Source organism: Gadus chalcogrammus, chromosome 11 (assembly GCF_026213295.1).
Source record: "Gadus chalcogrammus isolate NIFS_2021 chromosome 11, NIFS_Gcha_1.0, whole genome shotgun sequence".
Classification (NCBI taxonomy): Eukaryota; Metazoa; Chordata; class Actinopteri; order Gadiformes; family Gadidae; genus Gadus; species Gadus chalcogrammus.
In genome coordinates, this window is record NC_079422.1 from 26,589,852 (window position 1) to 26,616,661 (window position 26,810).

At 54.9% G+C, this 26,810-nt stretch overlaps 2 protein-coding genes across 6 annotated transcripts in view; one reads left to right on the forward strand and one right to left on the reverse strand.

The window, feature by feature from the left end:
* Positions 1–7,351, forward strand: part of foxn4 (forkhead box N4) — a 12,549-nt gene extending 5,198 nt beyond the window's left edge. Inside the window, exons 3-10 of the mRNA XM_056601738.1 lie at positions 1,364–1,539; positions 2,254–2,363; positions 3,585–3,695; positions 3,793–3,920; positions 4,555–4,651; positions 4,738–4,945; positions 6,066–6,500; positions 7,116–7,351. Of these exons, the coding sequence (XP_056457713.1) occupies positions 1,364–1,539; positions 2,254–2,363; positions 3,585–3,695; positions 3,793–3,920; positions 4,555–4,651; positions 4,738–4,945; positions 6,066–6,500; positions 7,116–7,351 (1,501 nt within the window). The remainder of the gene's footprint in view (positions 1–1,363; positions 1,540–2,253; positions 2,364–3,584; positions 3,696–3,792; positions 3,921–4,554; positions 4,652–4,737; positions 4,946–6,065; positions 6,501–7,115) is intronic.
* Positions 7,352–8,038: 687 nt separating this feature from the next.
* Positions 8,039–26,810, reverse strand: part of acacb (acetyl-CoA carboxylase beta) — a 44,532-nt gene continuing 25,760 nt past the window's right edge. For all 5 annotated transcript variants that reach the window (XM_056601725.1, XM_056601723.1, XM_056601724.1 and 2 more), the window contains 23 exons: positions 25,651–25,758; positions 25,447–25,503; positions 25,091–25,132; positions 23,974–24,189; positions 21,975–22,130; positions 21,158–21,361; positions 20,348–20,503; positions 19,789–19,911; positions 19,147–19,416; positions 17,955–18,052; positions 17,707–17,827; positions 17,073–17,183; positions 16,467–16,610; positions 15,941–16,061; positions 15,156–15,252; positions 14,977–15,073; positions 14,032–14,167; positions 13,355–13,532; positions 12,251–12,363; positions 11,616–11,770; positions 10,959–11,129; positions 9,571–9,707; positions 8,039–9,092 (listed from right to left, as the gene is read on the reverse strand). In XM_056601725.1, the coding sequence (XP_056457700.1) occupies positions 8,975–9,092; positions 9,571–9,707; positions 10,959–11,129; positions 11,616–11,770; positions 12,251–12,363; positions 13,355–13,532; positions 14,032–14,167; positions 14,977–15,073; positions 15,156–15,252; positions 15,941–16,061; positions 16,467–16,610; positions 17,073–17,183; positions 17,707–17,827; positions 17,955–18,052; positions 19,147–19,416; positions 19,789–19,911; positions 20,348–20,503; positions 21,158–21,361; positions 21,975–22,130; positions 23,974–24,189; positions 25,091–25,132; positions 25,447–25,503; positions 25,651–25,758 (3,129 nt within the window). In that variant the 3' untranslated portion in view covers positions 8,039–8,974. The remainder of the gene's footprint in view (positions 9,093–9,570; positions 9,708–10,958; positions 11,130–11,615; positions 11,771–12,250; positions 12,364–13,354; positions 13,533–14,031; positions 14,168–14,976; positions 15,074–15,155; positions 15,253–15,940; positions 16,062–16,466; positions 16,611–17,072; positions 17,184–17,706; positions 17,828–17,954; positions 18,053–19,146; positions 19,417–19,788; positions 19,912–20,347; positions 20,504–21,157; positions 21,362–21,974; positions 22,131–23,973; positions 24,190–25,090; positions 25,133–25,446; positions 25,504–25,650; positions 25,759–26,810) is intronic.

Below are 26,810 nucleotides of genomic sequence, written 5' to 3' on the forward strand. Positions count from 1 at the left end.
TGTCATTCCACCAGATTAATGCACGGGCTGGTTAAAGGGGGGAGGGAGAGGGGAGAGGGGGGGAGAGACAATCAAGGGAGGGTCTGGGGAAGACAATGGGACACGTGCCACTGGGCAGATTTGTCGTTTGGGACACAATAGGTGATCATTTTTCAATAGGCGGGCCAACTGTTGCAGCGCCATGTGCTGAGCTCCCGTGTTTCAAACGCGCGCCGTTGTTTACTTACGATTCAGCCAATGGGTGACGCGAGTCCGCGGTCACCTGACACAGGGTGGGGGGTTTACAGGCGTTGAGGAGCACTCCACTGTCCACAGTAACTGAATATATCGTCATGGCAACCGGGCTCCTTGCAGCAGGCCTGAGTGTGTTGACTGAGAGTCTCCTGCTCCAGCCTCTTTGATTAAACACTGAACCCTGATTAATTATCGGCAGTACATTAACTAAAATATTAATTAAAGTGACCCTATCCTGTGTCTATTAACACTTAAATGTGTGTTTTTGTGGTGTTTTTGTCTCTTAATGTTGATCCTCAATGGTTTCGTGTTTTAAAGGGAGAACGCCTAATCTTAGATGTTAACATAGAGTTGAAAAACCACAACTAAATCAAGCAGACGCTATTTAAGACGGTTAGAAAAGGCTTTCTGATCCATCCTTTGTTGATTAAAACTGTCACTGCTTAATAAGAGCGGCGTTAGCGTTAATCTGCTGAGCTCAGAGCCCGGAGTGGCCTGAGCCTTATCTCTCCCCGCAGCCCTGAGACCCACCACACCCGGAAGGTGGTGCATCAAAACCCCACCTCTACAGGCTGAGGGCTGTTCCATCACCTCCACCCGCCCGTTAACCAATCCCCCCCCCAAACACCTCCACCCAGCCCCGCGGCTACACCCCTCCCCATCCCCCCCGCTACCCCGCCCCCCTCAAACCTCTTCCTCCACCCCATCCCTACCCCCACCTCTCCAACGCCCCTCCACCTCTTCCTCCTCCACCCATCCCCTTCCCCCACCCTCCTAACTCTAACCCTAACCCCCCATCCTCCCCCCCAGCACCACTACCTCTCCACCCCCCTCCCCCTCCTCCTCCTCCAGCTCTAACCCCCCCCCTCCACTAGCTCTAACCCCCCCCCCTCCTCCTCCAGCTCTAACCTCCCCCCCCCCTCCTCCTCCAGCTCTAACCTCCCCCCCCCCTCCTCCTCCAGCTCTAACCCCCCCCCCTCACTAGCTCTAACCCCCCCCCCTCCACTAGCTCTAGCCCCCCCCCCCCCTCCTCCACAAGCTCTAACCTCCCTCCCCCCTCCTCCACCAGCTCTAACCTCCTCCCCCCCCTCCTCCAGCAGCTCTAACCTCCTCCCCCCCCCCCCCCCAGGCTGCTGACCACCGACCCCTCCCAGCTGCGGGAGGAGGACCTCCCAGGGGACCTGCAGTCCCTGTCGTGGCTCACCTCCGTGGACGTCCCCCGCCTGCAGCAGATGGTGGACGGCCGGGGCCTGGGCGACGGGGCCCAGGGGCCCCCGGGGGCCCGCCTGCTGGAGCAGCAGACAGGTGAGACAGCAGGGCACCTCGCGCCCTCAGGACACGCCCACAGGACGGGGGCTGCTGGGATTGGCTGAGACGAACTGGGCTAAGACCCCTGATAGGTGGAGGAAGAGAGAGAGAGAAGGAGTGGGGGGGAGAGAGAGAGGGGGGGGGGGAGAGGGCGAGAGAGAGAAGGGGGGAGAGAGAGAGAGGGGGGGAGGGAGGGGGGGGAGAGAGAGAGAGAGGGGGGGGGGAGAGATGGAGGGGGGGAGGGAGGGCGAGGAAGAGAGAGAGAGAAGGAGAGAGAGGGGGGAAGAGAGAGAGGGGGGAGAGGGCGAGAGAGAGAGGGCGAGAGAGAGGGGGATAGAGGGTGAGAGAAAGGGGGGGGGAGAGAGGGCGAGAGAGAGATAGCGAGAGAGAGAGGAGGGGGGGGAAATAGGGAGAGAGAAAGGGAGAGAGGGACAGATAGGGAGAGAGAGAGAAAAAGAGGGAGGGAGAGAGAGGGACGGAGAGAGGGGGAGATAGGGAGAGAGAGGAGAGAGAGAAAAAGAGGGAGGGAGGGAGAGAGAGAGAGGGCGAGAGAGAGAGAGGCAGACAGACAGATAGATTGAATATATACTGTGTGTGTGTCTATAGCTCAGCTGAACACCATGACCATAGTTAGATAGTTAGATAGTTCTATATCTACATCTATCTATATCTCTATATAGAGATATAGTAATGTAAACTGTGTCTCTGCAGCTCAACTCAACATGACGATGTCCGGGGCCCACGCCGCCATGCTCCACCTGCAGAGCAACATGCAGCACGGCCCCCTGGGAGTCAACCTGCTCTCAGCCCACACCGGGAGTGTGAGTGAACCCTACTCAACCGGCCCTATGCCCTCACAGAGTGGGGGTCAACCCTGTACACTACCACAGCCCTATGCCCTCACAGAGTGTGGGTCAACCACCTACACAACCGGCCCTATGCCCTCACAGAGTGGGGGTGAACCCCCTGTTTACAACTAGTTTGTATACAGCTAGCATCACAGTGTGTAGTTTCAATACAGCTAGCATCACAGTGTGTAGTTTGAATACAGCTAGCATCACAGTGTGTAGTTTCAATACAGCTAGCATCACAGTGTGTAGTTTGAATACAGCTAGCATCACAGTGTGTAGTTTGAATACAGCTAGCATCACAGTGTGTAGTTTCAATACAGCTAGCATCACAGTGTGTAGTTTCAATACAGCTAGCATCAGTGTGTAGTTTGTACACAGCCCCATGTATCACAGTGTGTAGTTTGAATACAGCTAGCATCACAGTGTGTAGTTTGAATACAGCTATCATCACAGTGTGTAGTTTGAATACAGCTTAGCATCACAGTGTGTAGTTTGAATACAGCTAGCATCACAGTGTGTAGTTTGAATACAGCTAGCATCACAGTGTGTAGTTTGAATACAGCTAGCATCACAGTGTGTAGTTTGAATACAGCTAGCATCACAGTGTGTAGTTTCAATACAGCTAGCATCACAGTGTGTAGTTTCAATACAGCTAGCATCACAGTGTGTAGTTTCAATACAGCTAGCATCACAGTGTGTAGTTTGAATACAGCTAGCATCACAGTGTGTAGTTTGAATACAGCCCCATGTATCCCACTGGGGGACTGAACCCAGGACGTGTATCCCAATGGGGGACTGAACCCAGTGAGTGTATCCCAGTGGGGCACTGAACCCAGTACGTGTATCCCAGTGGGGGACTGGACCCAGTACGTGTATCCCAGTGGGGGACTGAACCCAGTACGTGTATCCCAGTGGGGGACTGGACCCAGTACGTGTATCCCAGTGGGGGACTGAACCCAGTGAGTGTATCCCAGTGGGGGACTGAACCCAGTACGTGTATCCCACTGGGGGACTGGACCCAGTATGTGTATCCCAGTGGGGGACTGAACCCAGTACGTGTATCCCACTGGGGGACTGAACCCAGTACGTGTATCCCACTGGGGGACTGGACCCAGTACGTGTATCCCAGTGGGGGACTGCACCCAGCGCCCTCCATGCTGATCCTGGTGTCTCCGTGTGTGTTCTGCGTAGATGTCTCCGTTCTCCATCGGCGGCCAGCCCTCCCCCGGGTACCCCTGCCCCGCCTCCACCTACCAGCCCGCCCCCCCGCAGGTGTACTCCCTCTCGCCGGCGGGACAACAGGTAGGCCTCCCCACCAGCACGCGGCCCTCCTCCTCTCTGGAGGCGGTGGGGTGTTCCCTGTGGGAGGGAAGGCTCTGACTGGTTGTTTCTCCCCCAGTGCTCTCCTGCTGGGCTCTACAGCAACGTGGCCTTCAGCAGCCAGAGTCTGTTCACCCAGCCCCGCCTTGCCCCTCAGAACCAGGAGCTGCAGCCCAAAGCCTTCCCCAAGCCCATCTACTCCTACAGGTGAGGACTCACCCTGACCCTACCCCTAACCCTGACCCTGACCCTAACCCTGACCCAAACCCTGACCCTAACCCTGACCCCTAACCCTGACCCTAACCCTGACCCTAACCCTGACCCTAACCCCTAACCCTGACCCTAACCCTGACCATGACCCTAACCCTGACCCTAACCCCTGACCCCTAACCCCTAACCCTGACCCGAACCCTGACCCAAACCCTGACCATGACCCTAACCCTGACCCCTAACCCTGATCCCTAACCCCTGACCCCTAACCCTGACCCGAACCCTGACCCTGACCCCTAACCCCTAACCCTGACCCCTGACCCTAACCCTGACCCTCTGGGAGCCTGAGCAAACAGCTCAGGCTCTGGTGTGAAACTAGCCATTAGACACATTAGAAACACATTACATTTACATTGAGAGCATTTAGCAGACGCTTTTAACCAAAGCAACTTACAATAAGTACATTTGTCAGAAGAAAGAGAAACAACAATATATCTCTGTGGGTACAGGAAGGATGTTCATAGAACCAAGTGCCAAGCATCTGGTTCTATGAACATCTGTTCTCTGGCAGCCATGATCCATTAGTGAGCTGGTTGTGGAGCTGACCCGTTGGTTCTTGTTCTCCTGCCAGCTGTCTGATCGCCATGGCTCTGAAGAACAGCAAGACGGGCAGCCTGCCGGTCAGCGAGATCTACAGCTTCATGAAGGACCACTTCCCTTACTTCAAGGTACTGACGCGCACGCCTCCCATGTGTGAGTGCTAAGCTAGTTTAGGTGCCAAGCTAACCCCTGGCCTTTGTCTCTGCGCGTGCAGACGGCGCCGGACGGCTGGAAGAACTCGGTCAGACACAACCTGTCGCTGAACAAGTGCTTCGAGAAGGTGGAGAACAAGCTGAGCGGCTCGTCCAGGAAGGGCTGCCTCTGGGCGCTGAACCCCGCCAAGATCGACAAGATGGAGGAGGAGATGCAGAAGTGGAAGCGCAAGGACCTGCCCGCCATCCGCCGCAGCATGGCTAACCCCGGTAAGACTAAAGCCCCCTCCAGACCTCAAACCAGGAGGTACACCTTATTACCCTGCTAGGGTACCCTGCTAGGAGGCCTTAATACCCTGCTAGGAGGCCTTAATACCCTGCTAGGAGGCCTTAATACCCTGCTAGGAGGCCTTAACAACCCTGGCTAACCCGAGCTAACCCCGGCTAACCCGAGCTAACCCTGGCTAATCCGAGCTAACTCGGGCTAACCCTAGCTAACCCTGGAAGGACACTAAACCCATCTCTAGACCTTAAACCATGAGATACGCTGGTACCTTACTAACCATGGCTAACACTATCTAACCCTGGTGGGTACCTAACTAACCCTGGTGGGTACCTAACTAACCCTGGTGGGTACCTAACTAACCCTGGTGGGTACCTAACTAACCCTGGTGGGTACCTAACTAACCCTGGTGGGTACCTAACTAACCCTGATGGGTACCTAACTGACCCTGGTGGGTACCTAACTGACCCTGGTGGGTACCTAACTAACCCTGATGGGTACCTAACTAACCCTGGTGGGTACCTTACTAACCCTGGTGGGTACCTAACTAACCCTGGTGGGTACCTAACTGACCCTGGTGGGTACCTAACTGACCCTGGTGGGTACCTAACTGACCCTGGTGGGTACCTAACTAACCCTGATGGGTACCTTACTAACCCTGGTGGGTACCTTACTAACCCTGGTGGGTACCTAACTAACCCTGGTGGGTACCTTACTAACCCTGGTGGGTACCTAACTAACCCTGGTGGGTACCTAACTAACCCTGGTAGGTACCTTACTAACCCTGGTGGGTACCTAACTAACCCTGGTGGGTACCTAACTAACCCTGGTGGGTACCTAACTAACCCTGGTGGGTACCTAACTGACCCTGGTGGGTACCTAACTAACCCTGGGGGGTACCTAACTAACCCTGGTGGGTACCTAACTAACCCTGGATAATCCTGCTAGGCACTACGATACGATGGTACTTTAATAACAGACGGCGTTTGGGAAGAGGTGCTTTGAGTCTGAGTGGAGAACGTCTCGGGTTGATTGGGTCTCAGAGGTAAGCAGTCCTTATTCTGATATTATGGGATGTTTCCTGACCAGTGGTTCCTCCTCCCTCAGACGAGCTGGACAAACTGATCACCGACCGCCCGGACAGCTGCCGGCGCAAGGCGGAGGCGGGGGTGACGCGGCTGGCCCACGGCCCCGCCCACGGCCCCGCCCACGGCCCCGCCCCCGCCCAGCTGCAGGCCCCGCCCGTGGTCACGCTGTCCCTCCAGTGCCTCCCCATGCACCACCACCACCAGCACCACCACCAACACCACCAGCAGCAGCACCAACAGCAGCAGCAGCAGCATCAGCAGCACCAGCTCCACGCCCTGCAGGCCCGTCTCGCCCCCATGTCCCCCAAGTCCCCCGCCCCGGCCCAGACGCCCCCCCTCCACAGCCCCATGGTGCAGCACCCCGGGAAGCTGCCCCAGGGCGACTACTACGGCCTGCAGGGCGACTCCGAGGTGGACGCCCTGGACCCCAGCATCATGGACTTCGCCCTCCAAGGTGGGTGGAGCGCCACGGGTACCCGCCTGATCACACCCCGGTCACACCCCGGTCACATCACGTTCACACCCCGGTCACATCACGCTCACACCCCGGTCACACCCCGGTCACACCCCGGTCACACCCCGTTCACACCCCGGTCACACCCCGGTCACATCACGCTCACACCCTGATCACACCCTGTTCACACCCCGGTCACATCACGCTCACACCCTGTTCACACCCCGTTCACACCCTGGTCACACCCCGTTCACACCCCTGACCGTCCCTTCTGGTCCCAAAAGGGACGGTCGGTGCCCCAGCAGGGAGGACAGGAAGTAGTACAATGAGATAGAGGAAGTACAGGAAGTAGTAGAAGGAAATGGAGGAAGTTCCTCCCAGGGTGCCTCCTAGGGTACATGTACTCTAGGGGGCACCCTAGGGGGGTACATGTTCCCCCCAGTGTCCCTCCTAGGGTACATGTACCCCAGGGGGTGGAGCCTCCCTGATACCCATGATCCCCGAGGTAAATGTACTCTAGGGGGTACATGTTCCCCCCAGGGTGCATGTACCCCAGGGGTGGAGCACCACGACCCCCCAGGCCGTGTTGATGAGTGAGTCCTCCTGTGTCCTCAGGGAACCTGTGGGAGGAGATGAAGGACGACAGCTTCAACCTGGACGCCCTGGGCACCTTCAGCAGCTCCCCGCTGCGGCTGTCCGACTGCGACCTGGGGGGCCTGGCCCTGCCCCCCGCCCCCCTGAGCGACGTGCAGGTGACGGGGCTGTACGCCTCCTACGCCGCGCTGGACGCCCTCTCCGCCCAGTACATGGCCGCCGCCCCCGCCAACAGCAAGCCCATCGCCCTGCTTTAGGGGCGGGGCCAGGGCGCACGCACGCCACCGGCCAATCCGGCGCCAGGATCCACAACTATGAACCCCGTGGATCCAACCAAAGGGAGACCCCGGGACACGGCCGTTCTGATTGGTCGGGTGCCGGTGAGGTCTGTCGACACAAAGCTGGGGAACCAATGAGGTTCCAGGATTTGAGACGGACGATGAGAACTGTGAACGGACTTGAATCAACGCGAGGAGACATGTTGTGTAAAAAGGGAAGGACTACGTCTGCTCTGCCAAACAGCCCTAAGGCCTGACGGTGTCAGCGCACCACCCTCCGCCCTGGACGGAGGTTATCTCCACCGTACTTTCTGACCCCGTAGCTCCCCGTCTGTCTGTCTGTCTGTCTGTCTGTCCGTCTGTACGTCGTTTTGTGGTAGGAATTACTGGTGTTTTATTTATATATCAAATGCAGCCGGACAAGAAGGGAAGACTTTATCAAACGTTTGCTGTATATATTTGAATGTGTTTTTTCTACGTATAAAAGCTTTCTTCAAACTGAATTTACCCACTGATTCCAAATGTGTGCCAACACTGTAAAGTACTCTGAATGTCATCCGAACCACATGTTAATATAATCAATCACTGACCGGAATAAACACTAAACCAAGGCTGAATCAAACGGGAATCCTCTTTGTCTTTATCAAAAATAACCTTTATTTGAAAAAAACAGCAGATGGTGTCACATGGGTCCAAACAAGATGTCACGGCAACACTCTTCCTTGTGATTGGCTCAGAGAAAAGGGTTTAAAACCCCTGTTACGATTGGCCCCTTTAGTCATTGAGGATGAACGAGGAGGTGGAAGAACGGCTCAAAACGTAACGCAATTATATATTCTAGCATTTATTGATCAGGCATTAAATATCACCAACGTAACAAATATCAGGGAACTCATGGCACTTAAAAAGAGACGACTGAAATCATGGTGTCGGTATTGAAATAATAATAGTAATAATAATGATATTAAAGGTTAAAGCACTCTTGATAAATACAGATTCATAGATAGTACATTTTTGCATTTCTTTTTACAATACTTGTGTAACACAAATAGTTGAGCCAAACATGAAATCATTCGACCTCACGCATAATGAAATGTCAAAGACTAATTTAACGTGATATAGGAACACTTTACAATCATATGTTTAGATCATAATTACAAATCCATACTGGCTGCTTGTTTAACCCAGATTTAGCACATTGATCTGACATAAAGGTAAAGTTCTGTGTTTTTTGTGCGAGCATTATTCTGAAGAATGTTCAACATTGACTAAACATCCGAGACCAAAGCCGTGAAGACTTGAGGCCAGCCTGTGAAGGCAGGGCCCTACCGACCGCTGAGGAACGCGTTCAGCTCAGAGGGGAGAGGAGAGCGCGACGAGGTCCCCGTTCAATAACACCCTGAAGAACGATCCATGAACTCACCGGTGACATGACAGGAAGCTGAGATGAAGCCGACTCAGCCCCGGTCAGAGGAGTGAGCGTCACGCTGGATTCAGCGGCTACACGCGGCTGCAAACTGGCGCCGAGTTCAGTCAGAAGATCAGCGAGCTGATGGTTAGAGGGTGAGAGGTCTGTCGGCCCAACGAGGGTAAGGTGACGCCCTAACTGGTGTCCATGGAGGCCAGCAGATGGGTGACCTTGGCCCGCTGCGACGGGCTGAGGTTCTGGCTCATGTGGACGATGCAGTCCATGGCCACGTCGGGGTTGGCTTGGACCAGGCTGGAACAAACACAGACACAGACACACACACAGACACACAGACACACACAAAGACACACACAAAGTTACATCGACCTTACACTTTCAGGACACAATATGAACACATTCAATACTTTGTACATAGCAGAGTACAGAGCTGTGAAGTCATAATAAAAACATGAATAATTGTCTTTACATGTACTTTAAGGTCAACGTTTGTCGCTTACAATTCTGAATGTAAAGCACGCACTTACTGAAGTGCGTAGGCGGTAACACATTTGTGTCTGCCTGTGTGTGTGTGTGTGTGTGTGTGTGTGTGTGTGTGTGTGTGTGTGTGTGTGTGTGTGTGTGTGTGTGTGTGTGTGTGTGTGTGTGTGTGTGTGTGTGTGTGTGTATGTGTGAGTGTATGTGTGAGTGTATGTGTGTGTGTATGTGTGTATGTGTGTCTGTGCGCGTGCGTGCGTGCGTGCGTGCGCGTCCGTGTGTGAGTCTGCTCCACCTCCTGATGTGCTTCAGGGTGTAGTCCCTCTTCAGGTACTTGATGTTCTCGCTGACGGCCGACAGCGTCCCGTCCTCCCGGGAGAGGTGCTTCTCCAGCCACTCCACCACCGCCTGGTTACTGTCCCACAGGTAGGCCTGAACACACACACACACACACACACACACACACACACACACACACACACACACACACACACACACACACACACACACACACACACACACACACACACACACACACACACACACACACGTTACCCCCCATGGACCAGACTTGGACCCAGAGTGCGAAATACGGGGAAGTCCGGGGTCAAAAGAAAAAATATATATATTTTATTGTCACTAATGGTCACTTAAATAAAAAAAATGTTCACCAAACAGAAGAAAGACGTGATGTTGAAAAGTCATACTAAAAACGGCAAGCAAGCGAAAGCTAAACCAGAGTGTATCACTCACACACTTGGGTCCATTCTAACTTAAGGTAGGAGGCTATCTTTTAAATCTCTGCAGTGACTGAATTGTGATGATAAAACTGGGACATAGGGTGCACTGTGCATAAGATGAGTGTGTCGGCATACTGCATGGTTATGAAGGCGTTGTGGTTGGTTGTGGTCTTAGTGCAGAAGCCTAGCCTTGCAAGTTGGAGTAGGCCTAATTGTTTACGCGAGAGCGAAAGAGAGAGCGCGCGCGAGAGAGAGAGCTGCCGTGGTGTTTGGCTTGTCCTGTAAAATGTCGTCAGCATCCGCCGTGGTTGGACGAATGTGCTTTGTGTATGCGTTCAATGATGTATCGGTCTGATCATAGTTGCTGAAGAGGGATGGTTCAATAATGTCACACAATCTGTCATTCTGCAGGCTTTCACTCGCAAGTGCACTGATTGGGTGCCAGTCTCCGATAGGCTATACCTGGCATTTATTCTGTTGTAGTCGTAGTTATTATTGCCTCCTGTGTCAGTCCTGACGCAGGAGGCTGCATTGGCTGAAGTGTTGCTTTACGAATCGGCTACTATAGCATATTGGATTATCCACAATTGTTGTGTGCGTGTGTGTGTTGTCATGTAGGCTACAGACTGATTGCTTGTATCAATGAAACATTGTAATGTTATAGGCCTACTGCATATTGAGATCATTTAGATCGGCATTGCGCAACAATCGGGGGATGGGGACCCCCCGAATAGTGACGGGTATTTCGCACACTGCCTGGACCCCCACCAGACCTGGACCCCTAAAGCCCGGGACCCCCCACACACCTGGGGACCCTACTGCTGCTTCACATAACAGTCCCGCAGCCCACCCCCCAGGCCGGCTGAAGGGGGGAGGGGTCTTGAGCAATATCATACCCTGGTGACGGACAGCCCCCCCCCCCCCCCCCTGCGCTCCAACCTACCTTGACGGTGCCCTCCGTCTCCACGAACCAGCGGCGCAGCATGGGCTGCAGGTGTCCGTCGCTGAGGTCAGGGTTAGCCTGCTGGATGCTGCGCTTCACCACCTGCTCCAGCAGGAGGCGCCGCAGCCGCCAGTAGAAGAAGCTCCGCACGTTCCTCCACTCCAGGATGTCCTGTCACACACACACACACACACACACACACACACACACACACACACACACACACACACACACACACACACACACACACACACACACACACACACACACACACACACACACACACACACACACACACACACACACACACACACACACCTCTTTATTGTGTCCAGCCTCTCTTAAGACCAGAATGTAAACACCCAATTCATTCAGATTCATGTCTCCATCCCAGGGAGGAAATTGTTAGCATTGTTCAACTCAGGATTATCCGAAAAAATAAATACATTTTATTAAAAGATAGAACACTAAGTGTGGTATGGCATACAAATATATATATTTTTTTATAATATGTTTTTCATGCTCAATAAGTGCATGTTTGTCAATAACTAACGGTGCGTGTTGCCTTGTTCCCACGGTGACGCTGTGTGTACAATAAAGCCTGCCCTGTGTCGCTCCTTAACGAGACCCACGGGGGACAGGACGGGCCGGACTCACAGTGATGACGCCCTTCTCCTGCATGCGGCCGGGCGTGTCGTGGAGGTCCACAAACTGCAGCGCCACCTGGTGGTAGATGGGCAGCAGGAACTCCTCCCGGGCCCGGAGCTGCCCCTCCACGGCCTCGCGCTCCTTCTCAGGGAGGTCCGGAGACCCTGGGGGGACAGGAGCACCTCAGAGGGTCAGGGCCCGAGGACCTCCAGGAGAGACCAGACCCTGAGAACCTCCTCCAGGAGAGACCAGACCCTGAGGACCTCCTCCAGGAGAGACCAGACCCTGAGGGACAGGGCCGGAGGGCCTCCAGGAGAGACCAGACCCTGAGGACCTCCTCCAGGAGAGACCAGACCCTGAGGGACAGGGCCGGAGGGCCTCCAGGAGATACCAGACCCTGAGAACCTCCTCCAGGAGATACCAGCTCTTAGAGGGTCAGGGCCTGAGGACCTCCTTAAGAAGAGTGACCCTCGGGGCGTTTAGCAGAGGCTTTTATCCAAAGAGACTCACAATAAGTCCATTTGTCAGGAGAAAGAGGAGAAAGAGAAACAACAACCTATCTCTACAGTCGGTACTCTAAGGATGTTATAGAACCAGGTGCCCAGCACTAACCATCACTAGGTTAACCCGTTCCCCTTCCTCACCCAGCTGGTCGGTCAGGCCGGCGTACAGGGGGTCCAACCTCCTCATGGTCTTCAGCAGCTCCTTCCTCCTGAACTTGATCTCAACCGTCCCCTCGGGCTCCAGCACGCCCCCCCTGGACACGGGACAGAGCGTTACTCAGGACCGGGCGTTACTCAGGACAGAGCGTTACTCAGGACAGAGCGTTACTCAGGACAGAACGTTACTCTGGACAGAGCGTTACTCAGGACATAGCGTTACTCAGGACATAGCGTTACTCAGGACAGAGCGTTACTCAGGACAGAGCGTTACTCTGGACAGAGCGTTACTCAGGACAGAGCGTTACTCTGGACAGAGCGTTACTCTGGACAGAGCGTTACTCAGGACAGAGCGTTACTCTGGACAGAGCGTTACTCTGGACAGAGCGTTACTCTGGACAGAGCGTTACTCAGGACAGAGTGTTACTCAGGACAGAGTGTTACTCTGGACAGAGCGTTACTCAGGACAGAACGTTACTCTGGACAGAGCGTTACTCTGGACAGAGCGTTACTCAGGACATAGCGTTACTCAGGACATAGCGTTACTCAGGACAGAGCGTTACTCAGGACAGAGCGTTACTCTGGACAGAGCGTTACTCAGGACAGAGCGTTACTCTGGACAGAGCGTTACTCTGGACAGAGCGTTACTCAGGACAGTGTTACTCAGGACAGAGTGTTACTCTGGACAGAGCGTTACTCAGGACAGAACGTTACTCTGGACAGAGCGTTACTCTGGACAGAGCGTTACTCAGGACAGAGCGTTACTCAGGCTCCAGATGTTGGATCAACTATAGACAGTAGACAGACGCTGTCGTCACCTGTACTCACATCTACATCAGGGCATTCTGCAGACGCTTTTATCCAGATAGACTTAAAATAAGTCCATTAGTCAGAAGAAAGAGAAACCACCATATATCAAGGATGTTCACAGAACCAAGCGCCAAGCAGGTCACTAGGTTAACCCATTCCCCGTAGTCAACAACGATAGCTAGGATAAGACGCCATATGACGCTAAGTGATGCTGAGTACTATTTTAAGTGCATATTTAAGTTATATGTTAAACAAGAGGAGGGCCCGTGGGCAGCGTACCGGCTCTCCTGGTCGGCGTAGAGCTCCATGCAGTGGGGGTTGATGGTGGGGTCGATCACCACCCAGGACCCCCCCCTCAGCTCTGCGTGGGGGGGGATGTACACCAGCACGGGCTGCTGGAAGGCCCGCAGTGCGTCCACGATGTACGCCCCGAACTTCAGGATCTGGTCGTACATGTCTGAGGAGCAGAGGGGGAGAAGGGAGGAGAACGTTTAGAGGAGAGAGGAGGGAGGAGGAGAACGTATAGAGGAGAGAGGAGAGAGGAGGAGAACGTTTAGAGGAGAGAGGGGAGAGGAGGAGAACGTTTAGAGGAGAGAGGAGGAGAACGTTTAGAGGAGAGAGGAGAGAGGAGAGAGGAGGAGAACGTTTAGAGGAGAGAGGGGAGAGGAGGAGAACGTTTAGAGGAGAGAGGAGGAGAACGTTTAGAGGAGAGAGGAGAGAGGAGGAGAACGTTTAGAGGAGAGAGGAGAGAGGAGAGAGGAGGAGAACGTTTAGAGGAGAGAGGAGAGAGGAGAGAGGAGGAGAACGTTTAGAGGAGAGAGGAGAGAGGAGGAGAACGTTTAGAGGAGAGAGGAGAGAGGAGGAGAACGTTTAGAGGAGAGAGGAGGAGAGGAGGAGAACGTTTAGAGGAGAGAGGAGAGAGGAGAGAGGAGGAGAATGTTTAGAGGTGCAGGTACCCTTCATGCCCCCGGAGAAGCCCCTCCAGTTGGCGAACACCATGAGGGGCAGGCGCTCGCGGTTGAAGTCGCTGATGGCCTGGGCCGTCTTGAACGCAGAGTCGGGGAACCACACCTGCCCTGCCTGCTGCAGGAACTGGACAGGGGATCAATAACCAGGGGATCAATAACCAGGGATCAATAACCAGGGGATCAATAACCAGGGGATCAATAACCAGGGGGTCAATAACCGGGTATCAATAACCAGAGGATCAATAACCAGGGGGTCAATAACCAGGGATCAATAACCAGGGGATCAATAACCAGGGGATCAATAACCACCGTTAGTACACGGCTCTTCTCAATACTGTGGAACGCTCCGTTCACTTGAATGGCCCATCACAACTTCCGGCGGTGAATTACTTTTGATAATCGACCGTTGCTGAGCATACAAGAGTTGAGAATTAAAAAATAGTCCAGTCCACTGGGACCCGGTCCAGACCACTGGGACCCGGTCCAGTCCAGACCACTGGGACCCGGTCCAGACCACTGGGACCCGGTCCAGACCACTGGGACCCGGTCCAGACCGGACCACTGGGACCCGGTCCAGACCGGACCACTGGGACCCGGTCCAGACCGGACCACTGGGACCCGGTCCAGTCCGGACCACTGGGACCCGGTCCAGTCCAGACCCGGTCCAGACCACTGGGACCCGGTCCAGTCCAGTCCACTGGGACCCGGTCCAGTCAAGACCACTGGGACCCGGTCCAGTCCAGTCAACTGGGACCCAGTCCAGTCAACTGGGACCCGGTCCAGACCACTGGGACCCGGTCCAGTCCACTGGAACCCGGTCCAGACCACTGGGACCCGGTCGGACCACTGGGACCCGGTCCAGTCCAGACCACAGGGACCCGGTCCGGACCACCGGGACCCGGTCCGGACCACCGGGACCGGGGGAGGTCCTACCTTGGCCTCAGAGTCCAGGTTGGCGGGGTCGGCGGGGACGGTGAGGTCCACGGCGCGCGTTTCCACGGCGATGACCCCCAGCGGGATGCCTCCTAGCCTGCAGTGGGGAGACGAAAGGTCAGACGCCTGACCCCCAGCGGCCGCGGGAGGATGTGGGGGTCGGAGGTCGGAGGTCGTACCGCGCTCGGCCCACCACCACCGTCAGCGCCCAGGACCCCAGGATCTCCATGAAGGAGCCGTGGTCGAAGAACCCGCTCTGCCACGCCCCCTTCACCGCTACACAACAACAACAACAACATCAGAACCAGGAGGTAAACAGGAAGTAAACAGGTGATGAGTGGTTAGAAGGGGGGGGGCTTTAGAGGGGAGGGGGTTTAGGCCCGGCTGAGCTGTTCTGGGGTCTGAACCCCACAAAGACCGGTCTACCTGCAGTGGAGGTGGGGGACCCCCGTATCCCCGTACCCCCTAACCCCCATACCCCCTGACCCGCCCCTTAGAGTGGGGACGGCATCTCAGACATTTATTACAACAGAGTTCTGCTGAACGAGAGATAATAAACTGAAGGGGGCGGGACTCACTGGGGTGGGGGCGGGACTACGACTGAAGGGGGCGGGACTCACTGGGGTGGGGGCGGGCCTACGACTGAAGGGGAGAGAGAAGCTATGACTGAAGGGGGGCGGGCCTACGACTGAAGGGGGGCGGGACTACGACTGAAGGGGGGCGGGACTACGACTGAAGGGGGGCGGGACTACGACTGAAGGGGGGCGGGACTACGACTGAAGGGGGGCGGACCTACGACTGAAGGGGGCGGGCCTATGACTGAAGGGGGCAGGACTAAGACTGAAACAGGGCGGGTATAGGACTGAAGGGGGTGGACCTACGACTGAAGGGGGGCGGGCCTATGACTGAAGGGGGCAGGACTTATACTGAAGGGGGCCTACGATTGAAGGGGGGCGTGACTCACTGGGGTGGGGGCGTCCTGCCAGCATCCAGCGCGGGTCGTAGGGGGTCTTGGTGGGGGTGAAGTCGATCTCTCGGTCCACGGGGTCGGTGGGAGCGACCACAGGTACCGGGGCCGTGTTGTTCTGACCAGAGGGAAACAGCACCACCACGTCATGTGACCACAGGGAAACAGCAGCACCACGTCATGTGACCACAGGGAAACAGCACCGCTACATCATGTGACCACAGGGAAACAGCACCACCACGTCATGTGACCACAGGGAAACAGCACCGCCACGTCATGTGACCACAGGGAAACAGCAGCACCATGTCATGTGACCACAGGGAAACAGCAGCACCACATCATGTGACCACAGGGAAACAGCACCGCCACGTCATGTGACCACAGGGAAACAGCAGCACCATGTCATGTGACCACAGGGAAACAGCAGCACCATGTCATGCACCGTCCCGGTGTCCAGAGTGAACATGAGGACATTATTCCCGGTGTACAGACATGAGGACATTGTTCCCGGGTGATTCCAGACCTTGGGCATGTAGGAGAGCCACTGCAGGATGGTGAACACGCCCTCGAAGTCGTCGGGTACGGCCGTGTGCGTGACCCCGTTGTTGTGCATGATCTGGACCCCCCCCAGCTGGTTGTTGGAGGTGTACACCTCCCGGCCGAGCACCTACACACACACACACACACACACACACACACACACACACACACACACACACACACACACACACACACACACACACACACACACACACACACACACACACACACACACACACACACACACACACACACCACTTCAAGGTGCTGTTCATGGCTAGAGAACTCAAACAGTAGAACCCTAACACGAGGTAGGATAACACATTGGGGTTCGAACCCATGACCATCAGACTGGGAGTCGACCTCCCTGAGCAGTAGATCTTCCTGTTTAAATTAAATGGGTTGTAATATATAATCCTAGATTAGTGCAGGTGGACCATCTCTAGGTGCGTCTCTTTAAATACATTTGATGAGGTTTGTGGTCTGAATTGTTCAATCCAATGCATGGCCAAGACCAGACCAGTAAGCCCAGTATGACCAGTGGCTGACGGCAGCGCCCCGATGGGACCCGCGGTGCAGGAGGTCTGACCTTGTTGAGGGCGCCCGCCCCGGTCAGGATGATGTGGGAGTTCTCCACCTGGATCACCCTCTGGCCCAGACGCACCAGGTACGCCCCGATGCCAATGGCCCGGCACGTCACCTGCAGCCAGGACCAATCAGAAAGGGTTATGATGACCTCATCTAAACATGGTGTACGCCAGGACCAATCAGAAGGGGTTATGATGACCTCATCTAAACATGGTGTACGCCAGGACCAATCAGAAGGGGTTATGCTGACCTCATCTAAACATGGTGTATGCCAGGACCAATCAGAAGGGGTTATGATGACCTCATCTAAACATGGTGTATGCCAGGACCAATCAGATCGTGTTATGATGACTTCATCTAAACATGGTGTACGCCAGGACCAATCAGATCGTGTTATGATGACCTTGTTTAAACAGTGGGTGTGAGTTTGAGTGTAAGAGTGAGTGATAGTGAATTAGTGATGTTGATAGTGAGTAAGAGAGTGATAGTGAGTGAGGGATAGTGAGTGTGTTTCACCTTGTCCACTACCACCATGAAGCACATAAATAAACACACGCTACGGTGGTCTACAGCCAGACAGACCATCAGACAGGACAGGACAGGACAGGACAGGCAGCAGAGACCCCGGGTCCTACCATGCTGATGGTGATGACCTCGTTGTAGGCCTGCGACGTCTCCCCGGCGATCATCCCCGAGCCGCGGAGGTTCTCCACCCCCAGCCCGTCGTCCTTCCCGATGATGTCAGTGATGATGTACCTGAGGAGAGCCTGTCAATCAGCTGGAGCCCAGACCTCTGGAGGCGGGTTGATCAGCTGTATCCCAGTATAACTGGAGAACCATCCCAGCTGCTGGTGACTGTACTGTAAGAGGGTCGCCCCGTTACCTGGACTCCCCGCCCTCCTCCACGTGGCGGCAGTGCACTGAGTTGGTGGCGCTGATGCGGGTGTAGTCGTGGGGCGTCAGGTACAGGTACTTGAAGCCCTGCGGAGGAACTCACGTTAACCTACAGCGCTCTGTACGAACTCACGTTAACCTACAGCGCTCTGTACGAACTCACGTTAAACTACCGCTCTCTGTACGAACTCACGTTAAACTACAGCGCTCTGTAAGAACTCACGTTAAACTACCGCTCTCTGTACGAACTCACGTTAAACTACCGCGCTCTGTACGAACTCACGTTAAACTACAGCGCTCTGTACGAACTCACGTTAAACTACAGCGCTCTGTAAGAACTCACGTTAAACTACCGCGCTCTGTACGAACTCACGTTAAACTACAGCGCTCTGTAAGAACTCACGTTAAACTACCGCGCTCTGTACGAACTCACGTTAAACTACCGCGCTCTGTAAGAACTCACGTTAAACTACAGCGCTCTGTAAGAACTCACGTTAAACTACAGCGCTCTGTACGAACTCACGTTAAACTACAGCGCTCTGTACGAACTCACGTTAAACTACCGCGCTCTGTACGAACTCACGTTAAACTACCGTTCTCTGTATGAACTCACGTTAAACTACAGCGCTCTGTACGAACTCACGTTAAACTACAGCGCTCTGTACGTCATCAGAGGAACTCAGTTTAAGCGACAGCGCCCTGTACGTCCTCAGTTTAAACTACAGTGTCCTGTACGTCCTCAGTTTAAGCTACAGCGCTCTGTACGTCCTCAGTTTAAGCTACAGCGCTCTGTACGTCCTCAGTTTAAACTACAGTGTCCTGTACGTCCTCAGTTTAAGCTACAGCGCTCTGTACGTCCTCAGTTTAAGCTACAGGGCTCTGTACGTACTCAGTTTAAGCTACAGCGCTCTGTACGTCCTCAGTTTAAGCTACAGCGCCCTGTACGTCCTCAGTTTAAGCTACAGCGCTCTGTACGTCCTCAGTTTAAGCTACAGCGCCCTGTACGTCCTCAGTTTAAGCTACAGCGCTCTGTACGTCCTCAGTTTAAGCTACAGCGCTCTGTACGTCCTCAGTTTAAGCTACAGCGCTCTGTACGTCCTCAGTTTAAGCTACAGCGCTCTGTACGTCCTTGTCAGAGGACCTGTTCTAACCCGCTCAGGGGTCCCCCGTCCCAGCCTCACCTTGTAGGGGTCGGCGGGGTCGATCCAGGCCACCTGGAACATGCCGCGGACCTCGTCGGCCAGGCCGATGCGGGCGCCGCTGTTGGCTGCGATGAAGACGCGGGGCAGCCCCTCGGCCCGGGCTAGCTCCGATGCCCGGAGGAACAGCTCGTCCTCCTGGGGCCCGAAGGACCCGATCAGGTGGGTGATGTCGTTGCAGATCACGATGACCTCACGCCCCCCCGGGTACTCGGGGGTCTTCATCCTCATGCGGAACGCCACCATGCCCACCTGGCCGGGGGGGGGGGCAGCGGTGGGAACGTTACCAAGAGAGACCCTCACTAACAAGGACCCCAAGGTCAGACGTCGGATTGGAAGTTCGGAATTCAAACTTCGGGTTGATGAATGGCGCGGAGGGAAAACCTTGTTCACGGGATTTCAGAATTTGCGGTATTCTATATCCAGTATATGAAATATGTCAACTTTTCCCCCTTCAACATTAACTACCCAGTCCAGACTGAACAACATGGAGGAGAGGGGGATGGACTGTGTCTGTGTCTGTGATGTATCTGTGAGTGTGTCTGACGCGTCTGTGAGTGTGTCTGTGACGTGTCTGTGAGAGTGTCTGACGCGTCTGAATGTGTCTGATGGAGCGCGGCCTACGTCGTTGTCCCCGGGGAGCCGGTTTATCTGGGCCAGGCCTCCCTCCGAGTCCAGGACCAGCTCTGTGCACAGCAGCACGTCCTTGGGGCAGCGGTCCCCGGGGCCCCACTGCTTGAACAGCGCCTAGGGACGCAGACAGACGGGGGGGGGGGGGGCTTAGGAGGGCTGGGGGGCGCAGAGGAGGAACCTACTGACCCTGATGACCCCATGACCTCCATGAGATCACGGAGCAGGTGTTCTCTGTGACCTGCCACCACCTGGGGTTCATAAACGGTGAACTGCATTTATAGAGAGCGTTTGTAACCAGTGGCCACTCAAAGCTTCACAATATGGCCTGCATTCACCCATTCATTCACCCATTCATTAACCCATTCATACACACATTCATTCAGCCATTCATACGCACATTCATTCACCCATTCATTCACCCATTCACACACCGACGGCGGTGTCAGCCACGCAGGGCGGCAGCCAGCTGGTCAGGAGCAGTCAGGGTGAGGTGCCTCGCTCAGGGACACCTCCACACTCGAGGAGGAGCCGGGCATCGAACAGCGGGTACCTGTCGGAACATCTCGGGGAAGTCGTAGACGTAGGTTGTGCCCTGGCTCTGGGCCTGGAAGCGCTTGGCCTGCAGCAGGTCCTTGGTGACGTAGGGCGTGTTGATCAGCATGCCGTGCAGCGGGCCCTGCTTGTCCCCGTACGACTGGAACATGATCTGGGGCCAGAGTCACCGTCGGGTTAGAAACAATAACACAACTATTAATCATTATAGTTGATGATAACAGCTTATTTATAGAGGGCCTTTTCCAAACTAGTGCTTTGCAAAGTGCTTCAACTGATAATACAAATGACTTTCGTTGTCCTTCCACAGGTATGAGAGCCGGGATAATAAGATCCTATAAGAGATGATAGATAGCATGGAATAAGAAATAAAATAGACGTTTCTTTGATGATGACCACATGATTGAGGTCCTCCTGACTCCAACCTGTCCGGAGAAGGGCAGTAGGGGGGTCTAGAGGGGGTCTAGAGGGGTCTAGAGGGGGGTCTAGAGGGGGGTCTAGAGGGGGTCTAGAGGGGGTCTAGAGGGGGGTCTAGAGGGGGTCTAGAGGGGGGTCTAGAGGGGGGTCTAGAGGGGGGTCTAGAGGGGACTAGAGGGGGGTCTAGAGGGGGTCTAGAGGGGGGTCCAGAGGGGACTAGAGGGGGGTCTAGAGGGGACTAGAGGGGGGTCTAGAGGGGGGTCTAGAGGGGGTCTAGAGGGGGGTCTAGAGGGGACGAGAGGGGGGTCTAGAGGGGGGTCTAGAGGGGGTTCTAGAGGGGGGTCACACCTGTCCAGAGCAGGGCTCTGGAGGGGTCTAGTGGGGGTCTCACCTGTCCGGAGGCGGGCTCGGTGACCTCCTTGTACAGGCTGATGTCCAGGTAGTAGCCCGACTCGTTGGTGAGGAAGAGGCGGACGGGGACCTGGTGGCCGGTGGGCGTCAGGCGGATGTTGATCTTCAGCTCGGCCTGCAGCACCCGCAGCTTCCAGAGACGGCTGCCGTAACGCATCACCATGGAGCGCACGGACTCCTCGATCTGGAGGAGGAGGAGGAGGAGGGGGACATGAGGAAGAGGAGCGCATCACCATGGAGCGCACGGACTCCTCGATCTGGAGGAGGAGGAGGAGGAGGAGGGGGACATGAGGAAGAGGAGCGCATCACCATGGAGCGCACGGACTCCTCGATCTGGAGGAGGAGGAGGAGGAGGAGGAGGAGGAGGAGGAGGAGGAAGAGGAGGAGGAGGAGGAGAGGAGGGGGAGGAGGAGGAGGGGGAGGAGGAGGGGGACATGAGGAAGAGGAGCGCATCACCATGGAGCGCAACAACTCCTCAATCTGGAGGAGGAGGAGGAGGAGGAGGGGGACATGAGGAAGAGGAGCGCATCACCATGGAGCGCACGGACTCCTCGATCTGGAGGAGGAGGAGGAGGAGGACATGAGGAAGAGGAGGAGGAGGAGCAGGAGGAGGAGGAGGAGGATCATTGGACTGTACACTACACACTGTACACTACACACTGTACACTACACACTGTACACTACACGCTACACACTACACACTGTACACTACACACTGTACACTACACGCTACACACTACACACTGTACACTACACCCCGCGGTGGGTCCGTCAGAGAGTGGCCCCAGGGGCCGTACCTTGGAGGGGTCCATGATGACGGTGGGCACGAAGTTGAGGAAGATGTGGTTGCAGTCGGTGCGGTGGACGGTGTGGCTGGAGGCCACCTCCAGCTCGTCCATGGCCTCCAGCAGGAGGCGCTCTCCCTCGTTCTGCAGGTACTCAAAGGACGCCTCCTGGTGGAGGGGAGAGGGAACACAGAGAGGAGGAGACAGTGAGGAGACAGTGAGGAGGAGACAGTGAGGAGACAGGGAGGAGACAGGGAGGAGGAGACAGTGAGGAGACAGGGAGGAGACAGTGAGGAGGAGACAGTGAGGAGGAGACAGTGAGGAGACAGTGAGGAGGAGACAGTGAGGAGACAGTGAGGAGGAGACAGTGAGGAGACAGGGAGGAGACAGTGAGGAGGAGACAGTGAGGAGACAGGGAGGAGACAGTGAGGAGACAGTGAGGAGACAGTGAGGAGACAGTGAGGAGACAGGGAGGAGACAGGGAGGAGGCGACAGGGAGGAGGAGACAGTGAGGAGACAGTGAGGAGGAGACAGTGAGGAGACAGTGAGGAGGAGACAGTGAGGAGACAGTGAGGAGGAGACAGTGAGGAGACAGTGAGGAGACAGGGAGGAGGAGACAGTGAGGAGAAGACAGTGAGGAGACAGTGAGGAGGAGACAGTGAGGAGGAGACAGTGAGGAGACAGTGAGGAGACAGTGAGGAGACAGTGAGGAGGAGACAGGGAGGAGACAGTGAGGAGGAGACAGTGAGGAGGAGACAGTGAGGAGGAGACAGTGAGGAGACAGTGAGGAGACAGTGAGGAGGAGACAGTGAGGAGACAGTGAGGAGGAGACAGTGAGGAGGAGACAGTGAGGAGACAGTGAGGAGACAGTGAGGAGACAGTGAGGAGGAGACAGTGAGGAGACAGTGAGGAGACAGGGAGGAGGAGACAGGGAGGAGACAGTGAGGAGGAGACAGTGAGGAGACAGTGAGGAGGAGACAGAGAGGAGGAGACAGTGAGGAGACAGTGAGGAGACAGTGAGGAGACAGTGAGGAGGAGACAGTGAGGAGACAGTGAGGAGACAGGGAGGAGGAGACAGGGAGGAGACAGTGAGGAGGAGACAGTGAGGAGACAGTGAGGAGGAGACAGAGAGGAGGAGACAGTGAGGAGACAGTGAGGAGACAGTGAGGAGACAGTGAGGAGGAGACAGTGAGGAGACAGTGAGGAGACAGTGAGGAGACAGTGAGGAGGAGACAGTGAGGAGACAGTGAGGAGACAGTGAGGAGACAGTGAGGAGACAGTGAGGAGACAGTGAGGAGGAGACAGGGAGGAGACAGTGAGGAGACAGTGAGGAGGAGACAGTGAGGAGGAGACAGGGAGGAGACAGTGAGGAGACAGTGAGGAGACAGTGAGGAGGAGACAGTGAGGAGACAGTGAGGAGACAGTGAGGAGACAGTGAGGAGACAGGGAGGAGACAGTGAGGAGACAGGGAGGAGACAGTGAGGAGGAGACAGGGAGGAGGAGACAGGGAGGAGACAGTGAGGAGACAGTGAGGAGACAGTGAGGAGGAGACAGGGAGGAGGAGACAGGGAGGAGACAGTGAGGAGACAGTGAGGAGACAGGGAGGAGGAGACAGTGAGGAGACAGTGAGGAGGAGACAGTGAGGAGGAGACAGGGAGGAGGAGACAGGGAGGAGACAGTGAGGAGACAGTGAGGAGACAGTGAGGAGGAGACAGTGAGGAGACAGGGAGGAGACAGTGTGGAGGAGACAGGGAGGAGACAGTGAGGAGACAGTGAGTAGACAGTGAGGAGACAGTGAGGAGGAGACAGTGAGGAGACAGGGAGGAGACAGTGAGGAGACAGTGAGTAGACAGTGAGGAGACTACCGGTCGACGGCTACCGGTCGACGGCGGGCATCGGGGATTGAACCCACGGCCTCTCAGCGTAGAGTACCCCCTCACCACCAGACCGTGCTGCCCGCTATTATGATCAGCATAATAAATAGATCTATACACCCCCCCCCCCCCCCCACCTTGGTGATGAGGTCCGAGTGGCGGATGATGGCGCGGATGAAGAAGCGGTAGTCGGTGACCTCGGCCCCCTGGGGGGCCCGCGCGGCTCCCAGGTACAGGTGCATCTTGTGGTTGGCGCAGGGGACCGCCCTCAGCTCAAAGTTCCTCATGCGGTTGAGCTCCAGCTGGAAGGCCAGAGCCGGCTCCAGGTTACGGTAGATCCGGTCCTCGGTGAACTGAGGGGGGGGGGCAGGGCGCCAGACAGTGAGGGGATAACCTCTATAATGTATACATCTATACATCCATCTATAGATCTATACATCTATACATCCATCTATAGATCTATACATCCATCTATAGATCTATACATCCATCTATAGATCTATACATCCATCTATAGATCTATACATCTATACATCCATCTATAGATCTATACATCCATCTATAGATCTATACATCCATCTATACATCTATACATCCATCTATACATCTATACATCCATCTATACATCTATACATCCATCTATAGATCTATACACCCATCTATAGATCTATACATCCATCTATAGATCTTTACATCCATCTATTCATCCATCTATAGATCTATACATCTATCTATAGATCTATACATCCATCTATAGATCTATAGATCCATCTATAGATGGATCTATAGATCCATCTATAGATCGATCTATAGATGGATCCATAGATCTATAGATCCATCTATAGATCTATGCATCTATACATCCATCTATAGATCTATACATCGATGTATAGATCCATCTATGCATCCATCTCTACATCCATCTATTCATCTATACATCCATCTATACATCTAACAAAAAAACCACCCATAATGACCCCTCTTCAAGAGGTATAAAGTGCTCTATACCAAAGAACAGCGGCTTAAAGTCTATACAGATTACAGAGGAGGAATATGCAAATAAAGACAACACAGTTAAAGCAAACAAGATTAAATTAAATTTAGAAAGTGAGTTAATATCGTCGTTTAGACGAAAGCTTTCAAACTCTAAATATCGAAAATCGTATATCTGAAGCTTCTCAGCATCTCCCACGACCCTGATATGAGTACCAAGCCTGATGCAGGCATTACTGTGACAGGAGAGATGGCTCTTACCCCGTCTCTGGCTCTGAAGGTGAAGAACTTGGGGAACTCCCTCTGTGAGAGAGAGTAGGATCAGTAAGTAGAGAAGAGAGTCACGGAACAAAGGCCACAGAAGGCTGGCAGAGGGACTGTACACAGTGTACACATTACACATCAACGGGCACTTCAGACAGCAGGTACTGGGGAACAGAATACCAGATAATGGACTGTTATGATATCAAAGAGCAAACGCTGCTGCATAACTACTCAGAACCACTGGACCAAAGGGTTAAACGTCCTTAAACGTCAGTATTTTACCGTTTAAAAGACATACGAGTTATACATCAGTAAGGATCATGTATTAACATCCCCGTGTGGGGAGTCCTCACCTTCTGAGCGATCAGGAAGGTGATTCTCCGGATCCCATACTCAAAGAGCAGAGCTTTCTGTCGAGACAAAATCCATTCTCCTGTCAGAACCCGGAGCCAGCGAGGGGACCTCACCTCCCCATCGCACACCACCACACAGCGGCAGAACACACACCGAGGGGGGGGGGGTGACGGTGCTGTAAGGGTGGAGGGGGGGGGGGGTACCTTGGACTGGGTGTAGGCGGTGAGCTCCGTCACCAGGGCGTCGTCCTCCTCCGTGTCCGCTGATTGGATGGACACGTTGATGATGTGGATGGGGTTCCCCTGCATGCTCTGGGAGGAGGGGGGGGGGGGGGGGTAGCAGATCAAGATCCATCCATCTGTCTGTCTGTCTATCATTCCATCTGTCTGTCTATCTGTCCATACCCCTATCCACCATCCATCCACCTACACACACATTTATCTATCTCTACATCTATACATCTGTCCACCCATCTATCTATACATCTATCCACCCGTCTATTCATCCTTCTATTCATCCTTCTATAGATCCATCTATCTATTGATACATCTATCCACCCATCTATACATCTATATATCCATCTATCAATGCATCCATCTATCTATCTATACATCTATCTCTACATCTATACATCTGTCCACCCATCTATCTATCCATCTATACATCTATCCATCCGTCTGTCTACGGGAGGGTTCACACTCCCAGCAGCCATCTTGGACCTCCTTCCCGCTCTAATAAGGATGATGGCGGCCACTGGCTGCTCTGTGGTTCTAGAGGCCCGGGGAGGCGGCCTGTGGCTGCTCTGTGGTTCTAGAGGCCCGGGATGGCGGCCACTGGCTACTCTGTGGTTCTAGAGGCCCCGGGAGGCGGCCACTGGCTGCTCTGTGGTTCTAGAGGCCCCGGGAGGCGGCCACTGGCTGCTCTGTGGTTCTAGAGGCCCGGGAGGCGGCCACTGGCTGCTCTGTGGTTCTACAGGCCCGGGAGGCGGCCACTGGCTGCTCTGTGGTTCTAGAGGCCCCGGGAGGCGGCCTGTGGCTGCTCTGTGGTTCTAGAGGCCCCGGGAGGCGGCCACTGGCTGCTCTGTGGTTCTAGAGGCCCGGGATGGCGGCCACTGGCTGCTCTGTGGTTCTAGAGGCCCGGGATGGCGGCCACTGGCTGCTCTGTGGTTCTAGAGGCCCCGGGAGGCGGCCACTGGCTGCTCTGTGGTTCTAGAGGCCCCGGGAGGCGGCCTGTGGCTGCTCTGTGGTTCTAGAGGCCCGGGATGGCGGCCACTGGCTGCTCTGTGGTTCTAGAGGCCCGGGATGGCGGCCACTGGCTGCTCTGTGGTTCTACAGGCCCGGGAGGCGGCCTGTGGCTGCTCTGT